This window comes from Phycodurus eques, chromosome 14 (genome assembly GCF_024500275.1).
Source record: "Phycodurus eques isolate BA_2022a chromosome 14, UOR_Pequ_1.1, whole genome shotgun sequence".
In the NCBI taxonomy this organism is placed as follows: domain Eukaryota; kingdom Metazoa; phylum Chordata; class Actinopteri; order Syngnathiformes; family Syngnathidae; genus Phycodurus; species Phycodurus eques.
The window spans coordinates 3,700,385-3,725,372 of record NC_084538.1 but is presented as its reverse complement, the minus strand read 5'-3'; the positions used below and the strand labels follow the sequence as shown (position 1 = coordinate 3,725,372).

The 24,988-nt window shown below is 42.8% G+C and overlaps 3 protein-coding genes across 11 annotated transcripts; 1 reads left to right on the top strand and 2 right to left on the bottom strand.

Annotated features, from left to right (window-relative positions):
- Positions 1–520: 520 nt before the first annotated feature.
- Positions 521–15,866, bottom strand: gadd45bb (growth arrest and DNA-damage-inducible, beta b). 3 transcript variants are annotated; one of them, XR_009769854.1, is made up of 5 exons: positions 15,765–15,866; positions 15,124–15,225; positions 13,908–14,109; positions 13,476–13,789; positions 9,572–9,753 (listed from the first exon to the last, which is right to left on the bottom strand). XR_009769854.1 is itself a non-coding variant. In XM_061697396.1 (4 exons), exons 1-4 carry the CDS (start codon positions 15,806–15,808, stop codon positions 13,685–13,687), a joined length of 453 nt encoding a protein of 150 aa, XP_061553380.1. In that variant the 5' UTR covers positions 15,809–15,866; the 3' UTR covers positions 13,304–13,684. The 3 variants fall into 3 exon arrangements, 2 of the variants coding, with proteins under 2 accessions (XP_061553381.1, XP_061553380.1); XM_061697396.1 differs by lacking the exon at positions 9,572–9,753 and having other exon boundaries at positions 13,304–13,789; XM_061697397.1 differs by lacking the exons at positions 13,908–14,109; positions 15,124–15,225; positions 15,765–15,866 and adding an exon at positions 521–1,044 and having other exon boundaries at positions 9,702–9,753; positions 13,476–13,686.
- Positions 2,455–10,242, top strand: gng7 (guanine nucleotide binding protein (G protein), gamma 7). Of its 6 annotated transcripts, XM_061697399.1 has the most exons (7): positions 2,455–2,537; positions 3,523–3,662; positions 3,819–3,965; positions 5,272–5,411; positions 6,266–6,399; positions 7,522–7,627; positions 8,241–10,242. In XM_061697399.1, exons 6-7 carry the CDS (start codon positions 7,547–7,549, stop codon positions 8,364–8,366), a joined length of 207 nt encoding a protein of 68 aa, XP_061553383.1. In that variant the 5' UTR covers positions 2,455–2,537; positions 3,523–3,662; positions 3,819–3,965; positions 5,272–5,411; positions 6,266–6,399; positions 7,522–7,546; the 3' UTR covers positions 8,367–10,242. The 6 variants fall into 6 exon arrangements, with proteins under 6 accessions (XP_061553383.1, XP_061553387.1, XP_061553388.1 ...); XM_061697403.1 differs by lacking the exon at positions 2,455–2,537 and having other exon boundaries at positions 3,594–3,662; positions 3,816–3,965; positions 6,339–6,399; XM_061697404.1 differs by lacking the exon at positions 2,455–2,537 and having other exon boundaries at positions 3,594–3,662; positions 3,816–3,965; positions 6,285–6,399.
- Positions 15,867–17,038: 1,172 nt separating the features above from the next.
- On the bottom strand, positions 17,039–24,531 carry LOC133412757 (microtubule-associated protein 1B-like). Of its 2 annotated transcripts, XM_061696363.1 has the most exons (6): positions 24,444–24,531; positions 23,100–23,242; positions 21,209–21,806; positions 18,351–20,383; positions 17,918–18,265; positions 17,039–17,599 (listed from the first exon to the last, which is right to left on the bottom strand). In XM_061696363.1, the coding sequence occupies exons 3-6, from the start codon at positions 21,624–21,626 to the stop codon at positions 17,444–17,446; spliced, it is 2,955 nt and encodes a 984-aa protein (XP_061552347.1). In that variant the 5' UTR covers positions 21,627–21,806; positions 23,100–23,242; positions 24,444–24,531; the 3' UTR covers positions 17,039–17,443. The 2 variants fall into 2 exon arrangements, with proteins under 2 accessions (XP_061552347.1, XP_061552346.1); XM_061696362.1 differs by lacking the exon at positions 23,100–23,242.
- Positions 24,532–24,988: the final 457 nt, after the last annotated feature.

Genomic DNA, 24,988 nt, shown 5'->3' with positions numbered 1-24,988 from the left:
ACGCGCGTACACACCTGACGCCGCGCCACACCGTACCAGCTAGCTAGAGGACGTATGAATAATTGCAAAACGTTGCCTCGGCTTTTGGGGTTTTTTTTTTGTTGAAATGCTTTCATGTTTTTGCCGAGGAAGCGTTTATTTCACCACAAACAAATTACAGTATACACTCAAAATCCTGCGATACGGGAAAAAAAATCCGCAATAGGTGAACCGCGATACAGCGAGGGGAAACTGTACTTCATTTTCAGTCGCACATCATTTAAAAGTGTTGAACTGATTTTAACCGCGTGCAACCGGCCTGCGTCTTCAAATCAACTACATTAAAAAAAAACGTTTTTCTTTCCAGTGATCCCGCTGTCCGTAATCCACGATTCCACCCCAATAAACTCGTCCGACTTCCTCTCCCTGCCGTCTCTTCCTGTCCTTTTTTTCTGCGCTTGTTGGCGGACCAATCGGCAGGAACAGGAAGTCCCGAGCTGCAAATGACGCCTTCCTATATTTATTTCTCTTCTGCGTGTGCGCGCGCTCTTGTTCCATATTCGATGCCGTCGTCGGCGTGAGTCACCGACACAAACGTTCTATAAACATAAACACAGCCGCGTCAATAAACCCATTCATTCCAATGTTCCTCACAGAGATCCCTCGTTTTATTTGTATTTTTTAAAAATAAATTTACAAGTGGGTTGCACTGCTCACAGGTCCTTGTAGATAGCTGTAAATAAATAGCGTTCCGAGGAAGGCAGAGACTTAAAATAGGCGCAACCGGGAAATTCGCACGGAGCCCGGAGAAGGGGGGGAGGGGGGGGATGGGAAACGGTACGATTTTCCTTGTTTTTTTTTTGGGTCCCCCTGGCGTCACAGGTTGCCACGGCGACGAGCTGCAGCAGGGGGGAAACCGCGACTCGTCGATTGTGCTTTTGGGGGGGAATCCGTGGCGGGGGGCCGCGGGCGCTTTTGAGGGGTTTTGCTTTTGTTTCGCCGTCCGACTTGCGTGACGCTCCTCCGGGCTCTTGGTTCCCGCATGCTCCCCCATTTGTGGTGTTCCTGCCAGCATGAGAACAAGGACACAAACTGTGAATCATCTTTTTGTCTTTTTCTAAACTTGCAGCGCTACAGGAAAGAAATTAATAAAATAAGCTGCTTTGGTTTTGCGGATGATTTCTTTGAGCACTTTATGTTTTGTTTTTTTTTTGTTTTTTTTTGTATATTCTAGCCTTTTTTTTATTAAACAACATTTAATTCTGTTGTATAGATATTTATTCTAGCAATAGTCTTCCTATTAAGATATACTGTGCCGATGCATCCTCTGAATAACTGAAAATAACACATATATATATAAATATATATGTATAAATATAGATGATGATGACAATAATCCGAACTGCAAAATGATTTTCCTAATAAAATTATGAACTTGAGGCTTGTCTTTTTTGCTTTGTTATTGTTGTGCATCATGTCATCATTCAATAAACAGCATAAATACAAAAATACTACAACAATACAGTTATTATTATTTTTTATTTTTTTTTTAGGGGGGGGGGGGGGGGGCTAGGTCACCCCAAACCTCAAAACCTAGAGACGCCCCTGCCCCAGTCATTCCCTGTTACTGTAATTATCACGGTTCGTAGATGCTATGACACACACGCGCACATTGTTTTCCTTGCGTCAAATAAAAAAATAAAAATAACTGTAAAGATTTTTTTGAATGTAATTTCAATATTTCAATATTTGTTTCATATTTTATTGTACGTATATTGTGTTGTTCCTTTCTGGTGAATTGTATTTGATCTATTTTGTGGAACTAGATATTTAATTTAAAATATATACAGTGTATTCGAGATTTGTTCATGTAAATTAAATAGTTAATAATAATTTTTAATGTTTAATGTTTTAATAAAAGCAGATTTGTTTATTGTGTATTAGATGTTTTTCAATGTCAATTTGTAATTGCGATGTACATTTTAAATTCTATTTTTAAAATGTTAGTTCATGGTGTCGATCAGATTTTTTGTCATTCATTAATTATTAATTTAAAAAAAAAAAACGTTTATGGCATATTAAGAGATTTTAAACTGTTCATTTTGAATGAACAATTATCATGTCATTGGAGATTTTCTTTTATGTAAGATCATATTTAGCGAAGGGAAAAAAAGGTTGATTTACGCATAGGGAATTAGATATGTTTACATGTAATTTAAGAGTTTTGTTTTATGGAATTACATTTAATGAATAATTATACATGATAGATTCGATGTTTCTTTTTTGAATACAATACAAACACGTTGAATACAATCGATTGGAATTGGAATATTTGAAATTCAAAATGATGACGTCACCAGGGAATCGTCATCGGCGTCAGAATTGACAGACCCCGCACACTCGCCCACCGGCGCGTGGTTGCCATGGAGACGGTGTGACGTCGACCACGGTTTTTGCGCGGCGTGTGACCCCGCTGAGGTCAAGGCCAACCCCCTTCTCCACCCGTCTACCCTCCGCTCTCTGTCAACATGGCTGCCGGACGACCACCGCTTGGAGATGTAAGTAGCGGTAGCTCGCGTTGATGTCTTCTCGGCATCCAATAGGACGCTCGTGCAACACTCTTGTTCGTGCGGGTAACCGAGAGAGCGGCCCACCCGTCTTCCCCCACTCCCGCCTGCAAAGGATGTCAAGCACAAGTGGGATGATAGCGCCCCCTTGTGACAGAATAGCCCAGTAGGATAATAGAATGCTGACAATCACCGACAAAATTGTGCAGCAAAACATCGAACTTTGGTTTTAGGGCGGCTAGGACAATAAACCTTGGGCCTAAACACATACAACATTCATTTCTTTTTTTTTTGGGGGGGGGGGGTTACTTGGGAACATTTTAGGGGGGGGCTTTAGGCCCCTTAAATAGGCCTAGCGACGCCACTGACGCTATGAAGCACCAAAAATATGCAAAGCTTAAACTTTGCATCACCTGCCAAATTTAGAGGAGTTGAGGAATAATTTATCTTCGGAGAAATTCCGGAGCATTTCGGAATCAGAATTGCGTTATGTTCGGCCCCACTTTGGAAATGTAAGCTTTCACACGCTGCCGGAAGTGCTTTCCCGGGTTTCCGGGTATATCGTGAACGCTCGGCCGCCGACGTATCGCCGACGGCCAATCAGAGCGAAGCTGTTTTCTGTATTTCAATCGAAAGCTTATTTACCTGTTAAATATGAATGAGCAATCAGTCCGTTTCAATTGGAAGGCGAAAAAGATAAAGTAGAATAGCTTGAAAAAGGACATCCTGGGCATTTTCAATGCAAATTATCTTGCAAACCCAATGAAAGAACATCAAAGATTGTATTTTTAAAAATTGCTGCATGGAACCATGGCATAACTTGCCATGCCCCCCCCCCCCCCCCGCCAAAAAAAAAAGGAAAACAAAAAACAAAAATAAAATTGCACGTGTCCTTGTATGCATAAAATGTCTCTTACATATTCCCACGTGCATTGGGGAAATGATTTTATGGTTTGGTTCGTGGGATGGGGTGCAGTGGACAAATACAAGGAGGAGGAAGAGGAGAAGGAGGAGGAGGAGGAAGAGGAGGCGGCGTTTGGCTCGGTGGTGAAGACAGGAGAGGCTGCTGACAAAACAGCGAGCTGGCCCTTTAAATCCCCAATAGCGCATTTCGAGGTGAGTTGGGCAACATGAATCCGTCATTTGATTATTTGTATGATGATGGTGATGATTTGTAATGGCTGTATCTCCCGCCACAAATATGCACACGCACACTGACTGTAGTGCCGTCGCCCCCCTCCCCCCTCCCCCTTCCCCCCCGGTACCTAGCAGCGGAGGCGGACTCCATCTGTGTCACGAAGCCGGATCTCCCAAGCCCTTCGCCGGCGAGGAGAGACCGCTGCTACCGGTGGTGGACTTTTGGCTGCGTGGAAGATTATTTTGTTTTTTGTCGCTTACAGAACAGGACTGCACTCTCAAGTAGGCTCATTTGCATAATAGCGGAACGTGAGGCATGTGGCTTTTATATATCTGCAACCCCCCCCATCATCATCTCCTGTGCAACCCATTACGGCCTGTTGCCTTCGTGTGTGTCTGTCTGTGTGTGTGTGTGTGTGTGTGTGGGTGGGTGGGTGTGTGCGCACATCCGAATGGGGACACGCTGTTCCAGCCCTCCAACATTTTGTTCGTCCTTACGAGCCTGGTTGCGTGTGCACCGTGCACGTCGGTTCCGAATTCAGGCCCGTTAGGTTCGATACACCATTGATGCATATAGCTGTGTGTGTGTGTGTGCGTGCACGCGGGGCGTGTGTCGCCCCCCCCCCCCCCACCGCAATTCGTGCTAGCGCAAGAGAAAGTTGATGAAAGTGGATGAAAAAAAAAGAAAGAAACTAATTATGACACAGGGCCAAAACTATAACAAGGCCCTCCTCCTCCTGCCGTGCAAATAAATAAATGAATAAATAAGATCTGTATTAAAAATAGTAAATATTTATGATTCCAAATTTATTTAAGGAAGTAACAAAAATATTGTCTATTATTATACAATAATTTTTATTTTATTTTTTTTCTTAAGTGCTTATTATATATATATATATATATATATATATATATATATATATATATATATATATATATATATATAAATATATATATATTTTTAAACAATATATTGTATTATAATAATAACATTTTTAAAAACAGTTTTTGTAATATATTTTTACTGTAATGTAAAATGTTTCAGATCACGTTCCTAAAAACACTATTACAGAATTGTTTAAACTTTAATAATATTTTTTATAATATATTGTACTTTTTTTCAAATGTATATTACATTATAGTACATAATAACAGTGGTTATTTTATTTATTTTTACAAATTACAAATTATTATAATAAACATTGACCCTAGTGAGGATAAAGCAGTACAGAAAATGGGTGGATGTAGAATGTCATATCATTTAAAATAAACTATTATTATAATACACTGTGTGTATATATATATATATATATATATATATATATATATATATATATATATATATATATATATATATATATATATATATAACGCTGAAGTTACATGCGTATTTAGCCTTTATATCCCACTGATGTTTCAGTCTGTAGCAAACGTGGCGGCCGGTGTGTGTACATTCATACCAAGTTATGGATGGTCGCTATAGTCACAAATTAAGATTGGGATGGTGATAATACAATTTTCGACAAACAAACATTTTTGTTCTCTCTCTCTCTCTCTCTCTCTCTCTGTCTCATGCACACGCACACAGGTACTGAAAAAAAGATGGCCCACTGAAAAAAAGCTGGCCCACACTGTGAGGGTGAAGTCATTAAAGCTGACTTCACTCCCGTGAGTCGAAAGGGTGACAGACGAGAGAGAGACGACACAGCGGTGACAGCTGGATGAGAGGTGTGTATTTTGATCATGATTGCAAATAGAGAGGATTCGGATTCTGATACGGTTAATTCAAGTCAAGTCAAGTTTATTTGTTTTTTTGTGTTGTTTTTTTTCAATTGTTTTGTATTGATAACATACGCTTTGGCGTTAACAAAACAGTAACCCTCATGAAATTCGGTCGAGAAAGGAGCAAGTTACATCCTAATTTCAGTGTCCATGCGTTGCCTTCTGTGGGAACGTCGACCTTCCCATCATGGCCGCCACGGAGGCACGTCCGGTAGCCGGGCGGCCACAGCGCGCTGCTGTATCAGTTCGCGCTGTGTATCAGTTCTGATTTATGGGTGGAGCCCCGCGAAGCTATGTGTGTCCTATTTTCAAACACTTGGGCTGATAATTATTATTTACAGTATTTCATAGAAGAGCAGCGTAGTTACGTAGCCAGTAACATTTGATCAATAAGACAAAAAAAAAAAGACGCGTACCTTCATCGGGCTTCAACAGTGACCTGAACCGGAAGTGATTGCTTCGTTTTGTTTTAACCGAATGCAAAAGTCAGTTTGATCAAGTTTTAATGTGATAAATGTAACTTTAAAACGTGACAAGTTTCACGATACAGCCCTTTTCACGTAAAAAAAAATAAGGCCAAGTTTTTAGAAAGAAGACACACATACCTTCAGAGGGCTCCACCAGTGACCTGAACCGGAAGTCATACGTATCACGTTTTAACGCGACAACTTATCACGTTAAAGCGTGAAACTTAACACGTTATAACATGGACCTGAACCTTTTCTGGTGTGCATGGCAGCAATACGCCTCCACAATAAATTATATAAGTGAACGACGTTTGGGTCTCTAAATTGGGTCAGGCCTCTTCGCTGTCAGCAGGAAGACGTCAATGTGAGCCCACCTGCTGACCAGCCGTATCGTGTCTCCTCCTAGCTGATCTTCTACCACCGTCTTCATTCAACTCCGCCTAAGCCGCCTGCCTGACATCATTCAGGTAACCACCATTGACTCGCGGCATGCATCGAGGCAGGTTTATATTGAATATAGAGCAGTGATTCAATTGCGCAAATGAAGCGGATAAATACATATCTTGCCTCCATTTGAACTTAAGTAAGTCAAGCATCCAGTATGCTTCAATTAAAAAGTAATTATACACAAAAACACATAAAAAAGAGAGCAAAAACTATACTTTGAAAATTGTAGCAATTAGTACTTGGTTCACCACCATCTGCTGTCTGAACTCTGCCAAGCAACAGGTGACCATGCAAATGGGTAACCAGAAAAAAATAAATCTAACAAAAAAAATAATTAATAAAATATAATTCATGCAAATAGTAATATAGTTAATGAATACAAATAAATACACTAAAATAGTAATGCAGTGAAACAAGGGTATGCAGCACTTTTGTCTACATGAAGCTCCTCAATTCACTTCAAATTGTTTCCTTGGCACTGAGATGCCACCAGATGGCATCAATGTAATACTGTTGTTGCTTTGGTAGTAAACGGATGATAAATTACACGCAAAAAAATCTGAGAATGGGCAAATTCATGAATGCCAAATTGTGAAAATATGAAGGGATCACTTTATAGTTAATTAATAAAAATAGACTATATTAGTTTTACAATTAATTAACACATAAAAATTAACTACACTAAGATAGACATACCTTTTAACAAAATAAAATTACTTAAATAATTATAGCTAATGAGCTTCGGCTGTAGCGAACGTGACGTCCGCAGTTACCATCTTCTCTGGGGCAGTTAAGCTCCAGCCCTTTGAACTCTGCCCAGCGACAAGTGTCCAATTCAAGAATATGCTTTCAAAACGTACATTCTCACTTTTTTACATATTAGATTTTTGAGGTGCTAACTTTATTCACCTCACAGCGGCGCTAAAACTCAACAACCGTGGCCTAGTCGCGAAGAAGGGCCACAACATTTAAGTACACCTGCACCATCCAATGACACAAGAGCTTTCATGAGGCGGAATTTTTGAAGCACCTGTTGTATTGGGTGTCATTAGACGGTGCAGGTGTACCTAATTGTGTGGCCAGTGAGTGTATATGACAGTTTTGTGTTGTTCTTTCTCTTTCTTTGATGAAACTTTCTGCAGTGTTGGTGCATTCTGATGGATAAGAATGTCCACCACTAATAATATCGCCCAGGCCCGGAAACTGGTGGAGCAGCTGAGGATCGAGGCGGGGATTGAGCGGATTAAGGTAGCGCATAGATAAGATCAGGGAAAATATTGTAGTCCCCCCCCCTAAATACAGTGAACCTATGCTGTATATCGCAAGATATTGGGTGATTCCCACCCCGAATTGATTGGGAGTTAGAATGAAAACATGTAATCAGTGGTCACGTAGCTCACTCTATTGGAGAATCACTGTGTTGCGTTTTTATCGATATCATGGGCAAAATATTGGGACATCGTATTTGATACTGGAATGTGTGATCGCGATCTCAAATGCAGTCGAAAGAAAAACTATGTGAAGCCTCTGGAATTAAAGGGATTTCTGCATCAATCCATCGTAAAATGTGATCTGATCTTCATCTGAGCCGCAGCATTATTTTTTAATTTTTCTTCACCTTATTGAGCACGCTGGCACTCGTGTTTACAGGACGGCCACTCATCGGGATAGTAGCAACAGTGCTGTTTTTGGTTGTTGTTGTTTTTTGCCCAATATATCGATTATCACAGCTATCGCTGTTTTTGTGATATTATTGACAAGATACCCTAATGCTGCCTCTTTCCTACATTTCTCTTGCGCCATCTGTTCTCGTCTCCCACCCATCACACAACCCATCCCTTCACCCCCCCCCCCCCGGCAGGTGTCCAAAGCGGCCGCCGAGCTGATGGGTTACTGCGAGCAGCACGCTCGTAGCGACCCGCTGCTGGTCGGCGTTCCCACCTCTGAAAACCCTTTTAAGGACAAGAAGCCCTGCATCATCCTATAGCTGCACTCCACACACACGCACGCACACACACACACACACACACACACACACTCCTGAAATAGCCTCTATGGAAAAGCGCCATAATCTACAGTCGGAGTAAGGGTGGAGGTGGGGGGGGGGGTTTCCTGTTCTGGTGCCCGTCTTTCAAATTACAGTGATTGAGATCAGTATGCTTGGACCGAGGTGCTTCGGTCCGATAGTCACACAAATGCTGGTCAACTATCTTAACTTGAAAGGGAAGCGATGTGCAGCATTTATTTTGACAGTCAAGTCGGGGGAGGCGGGTGGAGCATACGGGAAGTAATAATTGGGGGGTGGGGGTGTCTCAAAATGTTTTGACTTTACGTGCAATGTCGATGATTTGTTTTCAGAGTCCACGGTACAAGCTGGCATTTTCTTATTCGTTTCTGTAACGCTGTCCGGTGTAAAAAAGTAGCAACAGAATGTGGGTGCAAAGTTGACCTGATCATTTTCTAGCTTAGTGAGGTCGTATAAGAAGCCCCTTCCACACTGCCCGTCACTGGCTTTTTCACAGCTTCTTCGGTTATGGGACAAAGGTAGCGACGCGATGGAGCGGTTGAAGTTGAGCCGCAAATTTGACGGCATATCAGAGGTAGACTTTGGCATCTTGAGCAGTTCATAATGTCGGATGGACTGTTATGGATCTGATGCGTCAAAACGTGTGAAAAAGGGTTACAGCCATAACAGATGCTGGGGGTGTGAACTAGCCGTAAGGGTATATGTGAAAGGTAGCGACGGAATGAGGTTATGAAGGCGACCGGGTAATTTTCCATCTTAAGAGGTGTTATCAGAAGCGCCATTCACAGTACCCATCAAAGTCGGCTTTAAAGTCAACCCTTAAAACCTTTCAGGCGACCTGATAATTTTCCTGCTTAAGAGGTCTTAAGAGCCCCTCGAACACTATCCATCAAAGCCAGCGTTTTTCCTGGTCACTGTCCTGTGAGAAAGGTAGCGATGGAACAGGAGTACAAAGTCGACCCGGCAATTTTCAAGCTTCATAGGGTAGCATCAGAAGTCCCTTTCACACTGTCCATCAAACCTCTTTTTCCGTCCCTTCACCCCCCCCCCCCCCCCCACCTCCCCGAGTCGCTGTCCTGTGTGAAAGGTAGCGACAGAAGAGGCGTAGAGTTGAGTCAGCTTTTTTTTCCGGCTTTGGAGGTACGTAGTGTGAACCCCATTTCACACTACCGGTCAGCAACGGCTTTTTCCCTGGTCGTTGTCATGTGTGAAAGGTAGCGACGCAATGAAGGTATGATGTCGCCCCGTATTTTTTATTCAAACCATTCGATGCGACGGCAGTGGCGGCCATCTTACCTGCCGAGCGTTCGGATTGGTCCATTGTCAGTCCGCCTTCTCGTCGTGCCGTCTGTGTGGGGGGAAAAAACATTTTTCTTACTTTTCATATCAAAACATGATGAAATCCGCCAGGATCACCGCCTTGAAATTCGTTGTGTTTATTTCTATTGCCTTGATTGATGATTGCGAGGAAATTCTATTTTTTCGGTAAAAGTTTCTCTTACGTGCCATACATACATAAGTCTTTTTTTCTTTTTTTTTCTTTTTTTTCTCGCACACTGTTAATATTTTGTGGATATTTGTTGTCAAAGAAAACAAGATATTGACAAGTAGATAACGTTAATAAAAAGATGATATTACAGACGTGCTTTTCTTTTGTCAATTATTTTTAGGGCTCTTTTCGGTTTTGGTTTTAGTGCTGTTTTTCCTCCAATCACAGAGTTCGATAATGAATGGATATATTTGAAAGGTCTATTGTTCCACAGTGTTATATTTTTCTACAAAAATGTCATATTGTGTCACAAAATGGCTATACATATTCTGCTATGAAACCGCATTATTCTACCATATTCTTCTATTCCCCCCCCCCCCCCCAAATGCTATAGTAAATTTTGTCATCAGTCTATTTTTTTCATCAAATTTCATATCATGCCACAGATTATTTATATTTTTTTTGTGCCAAAATATAGCAGGAATTTTACAATGCATATAGCATTGTAATAGAGAATGTAGCATTTTAGTGGTAAGATATAGCGGTTTATTGGAAAAAATGTTGAATTTTAATGAAAACTGTAGTATGGTAATGGGAATGAAGCATTTTAGTGGGCAAATATAGCATTTTATTGGAAAATGTGGCATTGCAAAATGTAGCAGTCTATTGACTAGTATAGGTTAGAATATATTCAAATTGGGGAAAATGCTTGATGTCAATGATAAACGTCGCATTGTAATTGTAAAATGTGGCACTTTGGCGACAAAATATTAGGCTTTGTTTTCGCGGTGGTCTGAGTGATGAAGCACAAAGCATGTTTTAGGCGTCATGGAAAAAACACACAAGCTAATCTGTGAATGGGCGCAGTCGATGGGGCGGATCCGCATGGGCTCGCTTTGCCTGTTTGGGAGTTTCAGTCTCTGCCCAATTCTATGTGTAGTTTACAACCCCAATTCCAATGAAGTTGGGACGTTGTGTTAAAGGTAAATAAAAACAGAATACAATGATTTGCAAATCATGTTCAACCTATATTTAATTGAATACACTACAAAGACGAGATATTTCATGTTCAAACTGATCAGATTTATTGTTTTGAGCAGATAATCATGAACTTAGAATTTTATGGCTGCAACACGTTCTAAAAAAGCTGGGACGGGTGGAAGAAAATGACTGAGAAAGTTGAGGAATTCTCATCCAACACGTGTTTGGAACATCCCACAGGTGAACGGGCTCATTGGGAACAGGTGGGTGCCACGATTGGGTAGAAAAGGAGCTTCCCTGAATTGCTCAGTCATTCACAAGCAAAGGTGGGGCGAGGTTCAGCGCTTTGTGAACAAGTGCGTGAGAAAATAGTCCAACAGTTTAAGGACAATGTTTCTCAACGTACAATTGCAAGGAATTTAGGGATTTCATCTTCTACAGTACATAATATAATCGAATGGTTCGGAGCATCTGGAGAAATCACTGCATGTAAGCGGCAAGGCCGAAAAGCAACATTGAATGCCCGTGACCTTTGATCCCTCAGGCGGCACTGCATCAAAAGCCGACATCAATGTGTAAAGGATATCATCGCATTGGCTCAGGAACACTTCAGAAAACCAAGGTCAGTAAATGCAGTTCGGCGCTACATCCGTAAGTGCAACTTGAAACTCTACTATGCAAAGCAAAAGCCATTTATCAACAACAGGCCCAGAAACGCCACCGGCTTCTCTGGGCCCGAGCTCGTCTAAGATGGACTGATGCAAAGTGGAAACGTGTTCAGTTGTCGGACAAGTCCACATTTCACATTTTTTTGGCAAATTGTGGACGTCGTATCTTCCTGGCCAAAGAGGAAAAGAACCATCCGGACTGTTATGGACGTAAAGTTCAAAAGTGGATGTGTTAGTGCCAATGGCATGGGTAACTGACACATCTGTGAAGGCACCATTAATCCTGAAAGGTACATACAGGTTTTGGAGAAACATATGCTGCCATCCAAGCAACGTCTTTTTCATGGACGCCCATGCTTATTTCAGCAAGACAATGCCAAACCACATTCTGCACGTGTTACAACCGTGTGGCTTCGTAGTAAAAGAGTGCGGGTACTAGACTGGCCTGCCCGCAGTCCAGACCAGTGTCCCATTGAAAATGTGTGGCGCATTACGAAGCGTAAACTACGACAACGGAGACCCAGGACTGTGGAACCGCTGAAGCTGGACATCGAGCAAGAAGGGGAAAGAATTCCACCTACCAAGCTTCAACAATTAGCGTCCTCAGTTCCCAAACGTTTATTGAATGTTGTTCAAAGGTGACGTCACAGCGGTAAACATGACCCCGTCCCAGCTTTTTTGGAACGTGTGGCAGCCATAAAATTCCAAGATAATGATTATTTGCTAAAAACAATCAAGTTGATCAGTTTGAACGTTAAATATCTTGTCTTTGTCGTGGATTCAATTAAATATAGGTTGAACATGATTTGCAAATCCATGTATTGTGTTTTTATGTTTAACACAACATCCCAACTTCATTGGAATTGGGGTTGTACAACCGGCTGTGGTAAACCTTCCATTCCAAAAAGCCTTCTTTTCTCCTCCCCATGACTTCCAGTGCTATATTTTGCCACTAAACTTCCCTATTTTCCCCCTAATATGCTGTCGTTTTGTCATTAAAACAGCTACATTTATCTATAAAAGTGCTCTTATTTTACAACATAACTGATATATTTTGCCACAAAAATGTTTTTTTTCTGTAAAGTGGTATAATTTGCAATATAAATGACGATTTCTTAGTCTAGCTGCATAATAGCCTTTGTCGCCATATAGCATTTTGAAGGGAATTCCCCCCCGTTTTGTGAAAAATGTTGCCCTTACCAGCAAGCTACAGCAGCAAAATATATCATTTTATAATTGGAAAATACAATTTGGGACAATATAGCATTATATGTGGGGGAAAAAAACAATTGTTTTGTGGAAAATTTTGCATTATAAAATAAGTCATTTGTGGTAGAATATAGTCTATTCATGGTAAAATAAAAACATTTGTCAAAGTATGGCGTTTTACTTGAAAATTATAGCAGGTGGCAAAACCTAGCATTTTTATGACAAAATACTGTACAGCATTTGGGGGGTATAATAAAGCCATTTGTGACAAAATATAGCAGTTTAGTAGCCACATTTTGCATTTCTGTGGCACATAGCATTTGTAATGTAAATACAGCCATTTTTATGACAGAATAGAACACATATTGTTGTTTTTTCATAGAATAAATCCTCTTGAGACAATATAGCATTTCAATGGGAAAATAAAATGTTCCTACATGGAATGTGTTTAGTGTGGTTTATATGTATGCAGGTGCAAAGGGACTTTTTTTTTAAAAAAAATTTAATTTATTTTTTTAAACCATTTCCTACTGAAATTGAAACCGTCAAGCTGACATGAAAAAAAAATAATTTAATGCAGTTAAATAACCACAGGCAGCAAGCACATACAGTACATGTCGACTGAACACTCATGGATGTTAAAGGCACAGACATAAATAGAAAAACAATACAAGTTTTTGCGTGCGTCAATGCAGACCACGGGAATGCCGTGCATAGTTTCACCTTTGCCACGTTGCTGACTCATTCTTCGAAATACACGCCGGGCTCCTCCATAAACCGATTTCCCGGAGTCCAGCTTTGTCGTGCGTCCTGAGTTCCAGCCTCATTTTATTCGTTTACGTGGGAGGAGGATGCAGTTGCCCTTTTCACAGCTGTTGACAAGTTCAACCGGGAGCAAACCCGCAAACATCCGCTTTTGTTTGCGTTTGGTTTCAACGCTCCTGCAGGGCCAGCTCAGGTACCCACTGGTCCACGCGCAGGCTCTCCTGGCAGTAGATGCCAACTTCCTGCAGTCGGCAGTGGTCAGCCTGGGGGTTCTGTAAGAGAGGGGACAAAAAGAAAAGAAAAACAGCAGTTTGTACCAAATATTACATGTCATGAGCAAAGATATAATTTTTATAGCAAAAAAAAAAAAAAAAGTACGTGTGTTCGCACCGTGACTAGCATGCAGTGAATGTCTCCGTCCCGGTCGGTGCCGCCGAGCAGCCGGCGGAGTCGCGGCACGCCGGATACGCGCAGGATGGTGATGCCGCTGTCGCAGCAGAACGACTTCAGCAGCGTGAAGTGGATCTGAAGAGCCACGTCCGCCTCGTCGCCGTCGGCGGCCAGCACGCACAGGACCACGCTGTCCGGGTCCCTGAGGAAGAGGACGGTGAGGTCACATACTCATGCTTCGGCACCTGCAGATTCACCTATCCGCCGATGTTTTTGCAATTTCGAAAATGGTCTTTTTCCCAATTTGTACTTTTTTCATTTTCCTTTTTCTTATTTTTTTGGGGGGAGGAACCAACTCGAAAAAAAAAAAAACACTCATTGGTGGTTTAACCCCACTTATTCAAGCTTTGTTTGTGTTTAACATTTGTATTTTATTTTTTTACAAATTTTTAAAAATCCCCCACTGCAATCATAATGTCCATTAAACTACCCGCGGATTTTCGCTATGTCCTTTATCCTGTACTAGTGGTATGCGGGTTCCCTCTTTAGCTACGACTAAAAAAAAAAAAAAATCACTGAATTAAATGTTTCAACTGTGCATAATGTATGTTAAAGTCGTTTAAACTTTTTTTTTAATCCACTACAGTACATTTTAATATTATTCTTGTAGGCATAATGTCGACATGGGTGTCGTAACCCCAACACTGTTTTGCAACCTACGATTTTCACACTGCCCCATTTTTTTTTTCTTTTCTTTTAAATAAAACGACACAGAACGTGTCAAATGCTATTTTAAGTACATGCCGTGTGCCGCTAAAAATGGATGGCAGACCGCAAATGGCCCCGGGGGGGCATAGTTTGGACACCGCTGTCATATAACACAACGGAAAGTTTGCTAAAATACATTGTTGAAAACCATTGGTTCCTCCTCATTATTATTTGAAAAACTTTATACTATTCGTATATATTGTCGCAATTAGCAATGCTGCTGTTGTTACTGTAATGCCCTCGCAGGAGGGCAAGGAGAGCTGTCTATTTTGCATAAAAATGTTTATAATATTAGAATACGATGCCTCTCCATGAAACTATCCTCAATTCCCCAGTTAAGCTTCCAATTTGGAGAATGTCCAAAATTCCCCAGCCTAACTTCCCATGGAAATCGAATTTTTCCACTTTGTTGTGCATAACGTCGCGCGGGTAGGCCGGCTCGACTCACTTGTTGAGAAGTTGCGCTGACTCGTAGATGCCGACCGTCAGGCACTCTTGTTTCTGTGCCGTCACCAGCAGCTCCTCCAGGGCCACGCCTACCGACTGCATCCTGAAAAAGGAAACATTAATACCTGTTAGCATTTTTTGGCTTTGTGCAGAAAATTTCACTTTAGGAGGAGGGGGGGGGGGCGAAAATATCTGTTTCTATCGTGCGCAAAAGAAACACGTGTTCGCCACTTGTTGTAGCACGCGATTGCGTCTTAGGAAGGGGACCAAAAACACGTGAGCTCTTTGCACTACTGCTGTGCAGCAAAATGGCCGCCTGTGGCCCACGAACCGCCGGTTGGCCACCGTTGCTTTGGAGTCATGTGACTTCTCCCAGCCAGCCAGCTTAGAAATCACTAAGTCAATAATTTACCAGCAATATCGCGCTATTACAAACTTTAAATCATACCAAGAGGGTATAAATAGTCAATAAAATTTCAGAATTGAGTACAGTATCATTTTTGGGCTTTTCAAATTGAAAAAAAATTATAACATAAAAGAGATAAAAGCACGTGTCACAGTCTCCACTTGCACCTCCACCACCGACTCCTCCGCAACACTTGAACCCGAGGAGAGCGAGTGAAAGTCGGCTCGGGAGCTCACCTGTTGTCCGTGACGCTGGAAGTCAAGCTCCACTCTGGGCTCATGCTTGCATGGAGAACGAAACGTGCAGAACGAGTGCACTTCGTGTTTGTTGGCTGTAATGTGGCTACTTGTTTTGTTGTTTTTTTGTTTTTTTTTTGCACGGGAGGAGAGGGGGGCGGGACCGAAACCACAGCTGTGTTGTGATTGGCTGATCCGTCTCTCTCTTGATTTGCTTCTTTTCATCTTCTCCCCCCCCCCCCCCCCCCCTCCTTGTTTTGCCACCCTTATGTCACCCGACGTAAGAAAAAAACAAAACAAACAAAACCATTATGCCTTTCAACGATTGTGCAACAGCTTTATCACGTCAACTTGGTTTTCGTAAGGGATTATAAAAGCAGTCTTTGAGAATCGCGCCACTGTGACCTCTCGTGGAACAAACTAACGTGCAAAAACAACAATTTTGCTCAAGGGGTCAAAAAAAAAACAACCAAAAAAACCCTCAAAACTATATTGAGTCGACGAGAATAAAACATGAAATAATTGCATTATTTGTTATCATTTTAAAAGGACATAAATCTCTCAGTATTTTTGGGTTAATGATGAAAAAAAAAATACTATTTACAATACCTAACTGAATAATAACTACTTTTTTAGTAATAAGATACATTATTTCAATAGACGAAACAAAACAAAAAAAAACATTCATTATAGAAAAAGTGTATAACTTACTTCATACTCATGAACCAGTACTGCTTTCTAAATTATATGATTAAGAAACTTAAATGCAAAAAAGAAAAGGTCTCATTGAAAGCCAAAACAAAATGCAAAATTAAATAAATGTTTTTAACGCTAAAACAAGTTATTTTTAGGAAGAAGAAATTAAAGATCTTACATTTCTTAAGATACAATAAAATTATATAAATTATTGTTGTTGCACTGTATTTCAAATTTTTATGTAAATATTTTCCACTTATTTACTTATTATACTTATTATATGTAAGACCTTTTTAAAGTTTTTTTTAAAGTTTTGACCCGTCCAGAGCAATGGTGAGTGTGGTCAGGACGTGGGGTGTGTAGACTTTTTCTACCCACTGTAAACTCCCTTGAACTCTCAAGGAAAGCCCCCCTCCACCCCGCTCCTCTTTGGAAAGCCCTGCAAGTCAAATTTTACATTAATATTAGTTATAACTAGGGCCCGACTGATATGGATTGTTTTTTAAGGAAGACGCCGACTCTGATCCTCGGCAAAAAAATAAATAAAAAAACTGATAACCGATTAATCGGCCGACTAATTTTAGATTAAATATAATCGAATAACTTTGATTTTTGGTCCATTAATGCTGACAACAAAGGTATCAATTACAACCAGAAGATTTGACTGTTTTACAATACTTTTGTTCTTTAATATTTGTTTTAATTTTACAACAGAGTGGCATTTTCAAGTACACTAACCTGCGAAGAAGCGTGAACCGATGAATTGATCTCCAGATTTAGGCCACAAATGTACGCAGTGTATAAGCAACGTCACGAGTCAAGTTACTGGCAAAAACATGCACATACATGATGCCCTTGAACATCAAATCACATTTCTTCGACGCCATTATTTTCTTTGCTGTGAAAAAGCGACTTCGAAATAAAAACAAACAAAAAAAACAAAACAAAAAACACCAGAGATGACCATGGCGGCCGTCGTCCATTCAGAACTGGATCTTGCAGGCCGGGAAGGTGTCGTCCTGCATGGCCACGGTGCTGTTGGAGCCCAGGACCAGGACGCCCAGCTCCCTCTGGCGCTCCGCCGTCTGCTGGTACCAGTCCTGCATGGACGGCGACTCGAAGGTGGGGATCAGCGTCACCTGCGCGTTGACGTGCGAAGATTAACAAAGAGTCGCCGTCATAATACACGCGCATATCATTTCTTTATTGATGATCAATCATCCATTATTTCATAAAAAAAACAAAAAGGGCCAATTATTGTATTGAATAGTGCACTGAAATATAAATAATCAACCGATTATTTAATCAAAATGTAAATGGTTTAGTAATATGTTTGTATTTTATGTACAATTGTTTATTTTAAAAACAACAACAACAATCATAATATAAATGAATGAATTGCAGAACCGGTGGTGTGAAGGACGGTTTTGAGGGACGACACGGGGGGGCGTGGTCACCTGCGCGGCGTGCTCCCAGCCCGTCTTGGCGCGGAGCAGCGCGTCCAGCGTCTGCCGCATGAGCTTCTCCCTCTCGGGGCAGTCGCCGCTGACAACGTAGCAGGACGAGCGGACGCTCTTGAAGAAATCCACGCCCACGGTGGACGACGACGCTCCGGAGGGGACGTAGGCCAGGTCCACGAAGACGCTGGCGTCCTCGGAGGAGGAGGGACGACGGGACTCGCTCGGTGCCGATTTTGCCGGGTGAGTATTGGACGGACGTGACGACGACGCGCCCTTTTTAGCTTTCGCCACGGCGCTTCCCGTCCGGATTTCCCCCGGGCTCAGCTTCGGGGAGGCAGCCGTCACCTGAAAACAAATTCAGGAATTCAGTATGTGGAGGGCCGTTTACTGTACGGACCTTCTAGGATCTTTGGTAAAACAACAAACGCACCCCAGATATTTTCCCTCGCACACCGCTCGTTTTTACTTTCTTTCCATGAGCGCCAGCGTCCGACTGCGGTACGGGCATGGTCGTGTCGGGATGCGGAGGCAGCGGCGGGCTATCCCTGAGTCGGGTGGGAAGCGGGTCCCGGGGCAGAGCCTGACTGCCGTGGAGGTGTGTCGGAATGCCGCAGGACCCGTCCTCGTCGGAGTCCAGGACTCCGTCGGCCGTGGTGGACGGGCACTCCTCCGTGAAGACGGGGGCGTTTGAGTCGCTGGGTGTCGCGGCCTTGTGGTTGCCGAAGTCTGGCGGCTTGAAATGCTTGAACTCGCAAGGGGAAACCAGACATAGGTCCACGTCGTGAGTCGGCGTCTCAAAGTGCAGGGTGCCGGGCACCGGAGGCCGCCCCGTTTCCGACGCCACAGACCTGAAGGGCTTCTTGGACGACCCGGCCGAATGGCCTCCGTTGGGATGACGGCCGTCGTCGTCCGCCTCCCGCTGACTCCCCGAGGCGGGCCCGTGCTCCAACGACATGGACAGCGACTCATCCACTTCGGTGGATTGAGGCGAGCTCACCTCTGCCGGCAGGGAGTGCGTTGAGGTGGTGGTGTTGGCCACGGAGGGGGACATGTCAGAGGCCCTGTCCTTCGAGGTGCTCAGAGAGAGGAAAGTCAGGTGTTTCTCTCTGGGGTCGGTTTGGGCCGGCCCGGATGAAACATCGAGTTGGGCGACTTCTGCCGGTTCCCGCGACTGCAGCCTGCCGAGGGCGTCTCCGTTGCGCCGCACGTCCTCCGGAGACAGACAGTAAGGAGTGTGGCCTGCGCTGTTGGGCCTGGAATCCGGGGAGGTCCTCTCCTCCGACGTGGCCTGGTTATCCGGGGAGGATCGCGAGGGTGGACTGCTTCTCAAAGCCCCGTCCAGGAGGGTGTACTCAGTCGGGGTCAAGTCCGACTCAACGCTCGCCTCGTCCTTGGGCGTCTGCTTCGACGGGGACGGGAAGCCTACCGCTTTTGCTGGTTTCCTAGTAACTCCGAGCTGGTCCGCAGAGTCTGCACCTTCTCCCGGCCTTTCCGTGGCCCCCTTCTCTGGGTCGGCACCTGTCTTTTGTCCATCATCTGCTGCATCTGCCTCTTCTTTTTCCATCTCCTCCTGAAGTTGGAGGAACTCAGCAGTCATATCCTCGGGGGTAGATGTTTTGGAGGCACAGGGGGGCTCTTTCTCCTCCGGCTTGAGTGTGACCTCATCGTCCGGCCTTGTGGCCTTGCTAAGTTGCAAGTCTACGTTCTTGCCGTCCTTACCGGGTGTCTTCTTTGTCTTTTTGGGCCACGTTTTGGAGTCCTTTTTGGTGTCTTTTTTTAGCTTAATTCTGTTGTCGTTCTTTGGTCTGGACACGGGGCTCTCCTTCTTCCTCAATAGGACATCTTCCTCCTTGCAACTTGCCTTTCCGTTCTTTTTAGCATCCTTCACGCTAGCTTTCTTGGAGCCATTCTCGTCTATGACTAATAGTTTACCCTTGTCCTTTGCCTCTTTCCCCGGTTTGGTGGCCACCGCCTTCGCTTGAGCGCGAACGCTGTCCTGGCTCTCGGCTCTTTTGGTCCCGCCTACCCCCATCATCCTCTCCAGGTCCCCGGTGGTCACTGTGGGTTTCCGGAGGAAGGCCAGGCTCTTGACCTTCTCCAGGCCCCGCAGCAGCTTGGCCTGCGGAGTGACGCCGGGGAACAGAACCCGGACCACCTTCTCCCGGGGGCACGCCGGGTGCCACACGAGGAGCGCGGACGCCGAGGCCAGCGCGGCGAGGGAGGGCCCTTGTGGGGACGCGGCGTCGGGCAATTCTCGCATGAACGTCTGGTACTCCTGGCTGTTTTTGGCTGGGCTGAGGATGTAAAAGTCCAGCTGTCCCACGCCCATCTTTTGGAACAAGGTGATTGGCTCGGGGGGGACCATCGACGGTCGAAACATTGGCTGGGGTTGGATGTTTAACTTCTTTAACAAGCGTACAGTTAGAGCAGCCTGGTCTGTATCCCTCACTCCATTGTCCACACCTGACGGGACACGGAAGGCCAATATTACTTGATTTTAATTCAACAATAAAAACACGCAAAAATGCAAAAGTATGAGCAAAGTTGAAGTTGTAATAATATTAGGAAAATGAAGTCATAATAATACAAGAATAAAGTTGTAAATCTTTGAGGATGAAGTCGTAATATGTGGGAAAAAAATAAAAATAAGGTAAGAAAACAATTTTAATAGTGTGGAGAAAACAAAAAATCCTACAATTTCAAGAGAAAAGTCAGAATATTACAAGAAAGAAATCTTTGTTTATAAAACAAAACTCAGACTTTTATGAGAAAAAAAGTCATTTTATGTCTATAAAGTTATATATTTTTTCTGAGAATGAAGTTTTGTTGAGCTTTGTAGTCCTAAATTTTTAGGACAATGAAACCGTAACACTACGAGAATAAAGTTGTCATGTTATGAGGGGAAACAGAATTATCAGAGGAAAATGTTATTTAAATGTAAATTATGCGGGAAAACTAAAATTACGAGAATAAAGTCAGAGTATTTATTATTTCAAGAAAGGAGAACTAAATCGGGTACAGTGATCGGGACCAAGCCAAGCAGGTTTACACTCTATTGTAATAGCCTATAGACGCCACAAGATGGTGGCAAAGGACTACTTTAGTATAAATGAAGCACTTCAATTCACTTCAACATAGTTCCTTGGCACCAACTTGCCACAGGATGGTGCCAAAGTAATATTTTTGCTGCTTCTGCCGATAGGCAAATTTGCTAATGCCGAACCGCAAATATGCGGGGATTTACGGTAATTCAGAGTTTCCCCTCATATTTGGAAAATTTGGACTCACAAGGCTGCCGTTCCACCTGAAGCCTGCCAGGGGGGTTAAAGAAGACCACCCCGAGCTCCGGGGAGATGAGCCTCTCGGACCCGTCCTCCCTCAGCGTGTCTAACTCCGTCTCGGCCACCTTCCTCTCCAGGAAACCGTTGATGCCGCCCAGGTTGTCTGCGGCGGCGTGGGTCAGCAGCAGGGCGTCCACGCGGTCCAGGTGGCGTACCAACTTCCAGAAGCAAGCCCGCGGGTCCGAGCCGCCGTCCAGCAGCACCGTGAAGCCGTTGACGGCGAAGAAGGCGCAGTCGCCGCGGCCCGCGGGGAAGGCGTAGCAGCACGGACGAGACAACTTGAGGAAGCCCACCGTGGCGGGCGGAGGCAGGAGCGCGAACGGAGACGCTGGGCTGAGGGAAGTGAAATCCCCCGGGGCCGACATCGCATTCGCCACCTCCTTCTTCTACGGGGGGGGGTCCACGCAAAGGGACTCTAAGACCCTGATGGACTGGAGGGCCTTCCTCCAGGGGGCGCTGTTGTTGCTGCACACCGTCAGACTGAGCTTGGACGGAGGATGTGAGGAGGAAGGTCAGGAAGACGGGCAACGGTCTTCATCTGGAAACTGAAAGATAAGAAGGAGCCTTAAAGTCAGCTTCATGCATACTATCTGAATGTCTGTCTAACACTGCCCCCAGGTGGCCAAGGTGCGCACACAAGAATGAGCAATACGATGTGCATGGAGGGAGAAAGTGTGACAAAAAAACGGTTTGATGCTTTTTAATTCTATTTAATAATGTCAATACAGTATGTTATATAAATAGAATACCATGCAGTGCTGTTGTTTTCATAAAATAAAAAAAAATAAAAAATAAAAAAAAAAAAATATATATATATATATATATTTTGGGCAAGGCTTTAACGGATTAATGGTAGTTCCATTCATTTCAGTTGGGAAAGATGATTTGAGATACGAGTGTTTTTGAGTTTGTTTTCTTTTTTTAGGTCACAGACGCATGATGAATGGACAAAAAGTTTCCCACAGACGTACACGTAGGGTGGAACCAATTGCCTAATTCTTCCATTTTTGTACTTCCTGTCAGGTGACCCAATACTTTTGTCCTGATGTAAAAGTCAGCCAAAGCTTGTGGGTGGGTGTGGGGTTCGCTATTGTTTTGCTGCCACAATGTTGCTGTCCTTCACTTTCCTTCCTTCCTTCCTTCCTAAGCTGGCGGGTTACCATAGCGACAGCCAGTCGTGAGGCGTCACGGCCCTCGAGGCGTTCTCCGCCGGCCTCGACACTATCAGAAGCAATGATGTACATTTGCCGAAATCACATTTTTTGGTCCATTAAATGATTTAAATTTATTCCCAGCAATGATTTTTTTTTCATTTCGTAGCATTTCTCTTGGCTGCACTGTTCCAGTACGCCGTCCAGTATGTATATATGGATGTTGTTGTTGTTTTTCTCCAATCACGTCAGCTTCTTAGTGTTGCCATATAGATTTATTTTTTTTAAATCATACTATTACAAGAATGAAGTCAGAATTCGAGAAGAATAGCTGAAATTTTACAAGAAAAAAGATGGAATTTTACAAGTAAAGGAAAAAAAGTCTGAATGCTATGAATATAAAGTTGAAAAAAGGAGGGAAAAGGAGTTGGAACTTTCAAAAAATGACGTCACAATTTTACAAGAATTATGTTGTAATCTTACGAGAAAAAAAGTTGGAATTTTTACAGGTAAAAAGGTCACCATATGGAAATCAAGCTGTAAACTGAGATTAAAAGCGAGGATTTTAACACATTCACTGCCATTGACGGCTTTAGAAGTCAAATATCCATGTTAACTGGGAAGGCTGGCAGTGAATGAGTTAAATGAATAAAGTACAATTTTACTAAAATATATTTGTAATCTTACAAGTATAAAGTGGTGCTTGCGCTGAGTCCATTATTTGCGGATTGGCGTTATTCGCGGCAGGGCTCGGGTCGCTGCGTTGCGTGATGGGAGAGAAATTCCCCGCAGGTCGACGTGCTTCGAGTTGGCATGCCGGGAGAGAATACCTGCAATCGCCAAAGACACTTCACTGTGTGTGCACTTAAGCTGAAACGTTGGCCTCGAACTCATTAAAAGTTGATGCGTCGCCGGGGGAAAAAAAATGCTTTTGACAGCAGAGAACCACGCTCCCTTTCACCAGTCGCTTCAAAGCAATGCCAACGTTTCGTTTTACGTTCACAATATGCACGGCTCGTATTGAAATCATATTAAAAAAATAAATTAAAAAAAAATAAAAAAACCTAGCTGAATAACAATTTAGTAAATCAGAATGTAGACATGAAATCGAAAAATAGTACAAAATTATTACAGTACGTGAAATTGAGCCAATTGATGCGTTGATTTATGTATAAAATAAAAACACAAGTACACGCAGGCTAACAATTAGCATGTGCACATATGTGGCGGTGTTGTTACCCTTCAGCAACGGATATCCGAACGCACAGAGTGCTGCAAGACATCTAGACATACCATAAAACAATCCTCTGAAGGCATATATTCTTTACCCACTGCGAATGATGACTAATATTACTGCCGTACTGAGAAGTCAAAAGAAGAGCAGAGCCTCCATCCAGTACTGTATATCAATATGTCTGTCTTATACTGCCCCCAGGTGGCCAAAGCGTGCACACCAGAATTGGCGACAAACTTTAAGGCGAATTTTTTCAAATTATTTTTCTCATTCAATTTAATTATGTCACTAGGCTTTGTTTTCTCTTAAAGTATAATATTACAGAGTGCTTAATTTTTTCATGTTTAAAAAACAACAACAAAAAAAAGAGATGGGGTGCTTTGAATTCCGAGCGTGGTCTCGGAAGAAATGTTCCTCGTATCTCAAGGCACCGCTGCATTCTTACAGATTGTGTGTCGCTAATATTATGGTCCTATTTATACAGCCGCCTGCGTCGTGCACGTATTGAACATGATGTACACGGCGAGTACTTATCAGCGCGCGCGCGCGCACACACGCACACCGGTTAAATTAATCATTTCGTTTTGTAATCTTCATATATGATTTCTATACATATAACTGCTGAGCGTTCTCATGATAAAAATATGATTCTAATGTCGGATGCTGGCCATATGACTGACTGGCGTACATCCTCCCGTGTCGCAGGCAAGCCTGTTATTTTATTGGTTTTTTTTGTTTAGCCTCCCTCTGTTGTTATGATTAGGAAAATGAATAATGCAGAAATATGAAAGACGTACCTATGTTTTGCGTCCGACGAGGACGAGCAGCGTGCGTGCGTGCGTGCGTCCTCTTGCTCACTCTTCCTCATCCTCCTCTCCCTCAGCCTTCCTCCTGTTCCCCCTCCTCCTCCTCCAGCCGGCTGTTGGACGCCATGTTGGATGCCACCCGTGACGTCACCCCATATTTTATACATTCTCATTTGATTATTATGCATATAGAAATGCAAAGAAATGACGTATAAATTATGGATGTAAAAGCACAAACAAGATGAATATGAAACATAGTATCAAAAATATTAAGTATTTTAAAAATAATTTTATATTGCTGAAATTTAAATATAATTCTAATTCCATTTTTTTAAATATTTGAAAAAAATTCTTATTTTTGTATATATTAAGATGAAGCAACATACCATAAACCAATTCACATGCTGTATTTATTTTTTGAAAATAATAAATAAATATTTATTCTAAATTTCAATGTTTTAAATGTATTTGCCTACATTTTTACAAATATATTGCTCATTATTGCTATGTATTTATTTGTTTTCTATATAGCAATA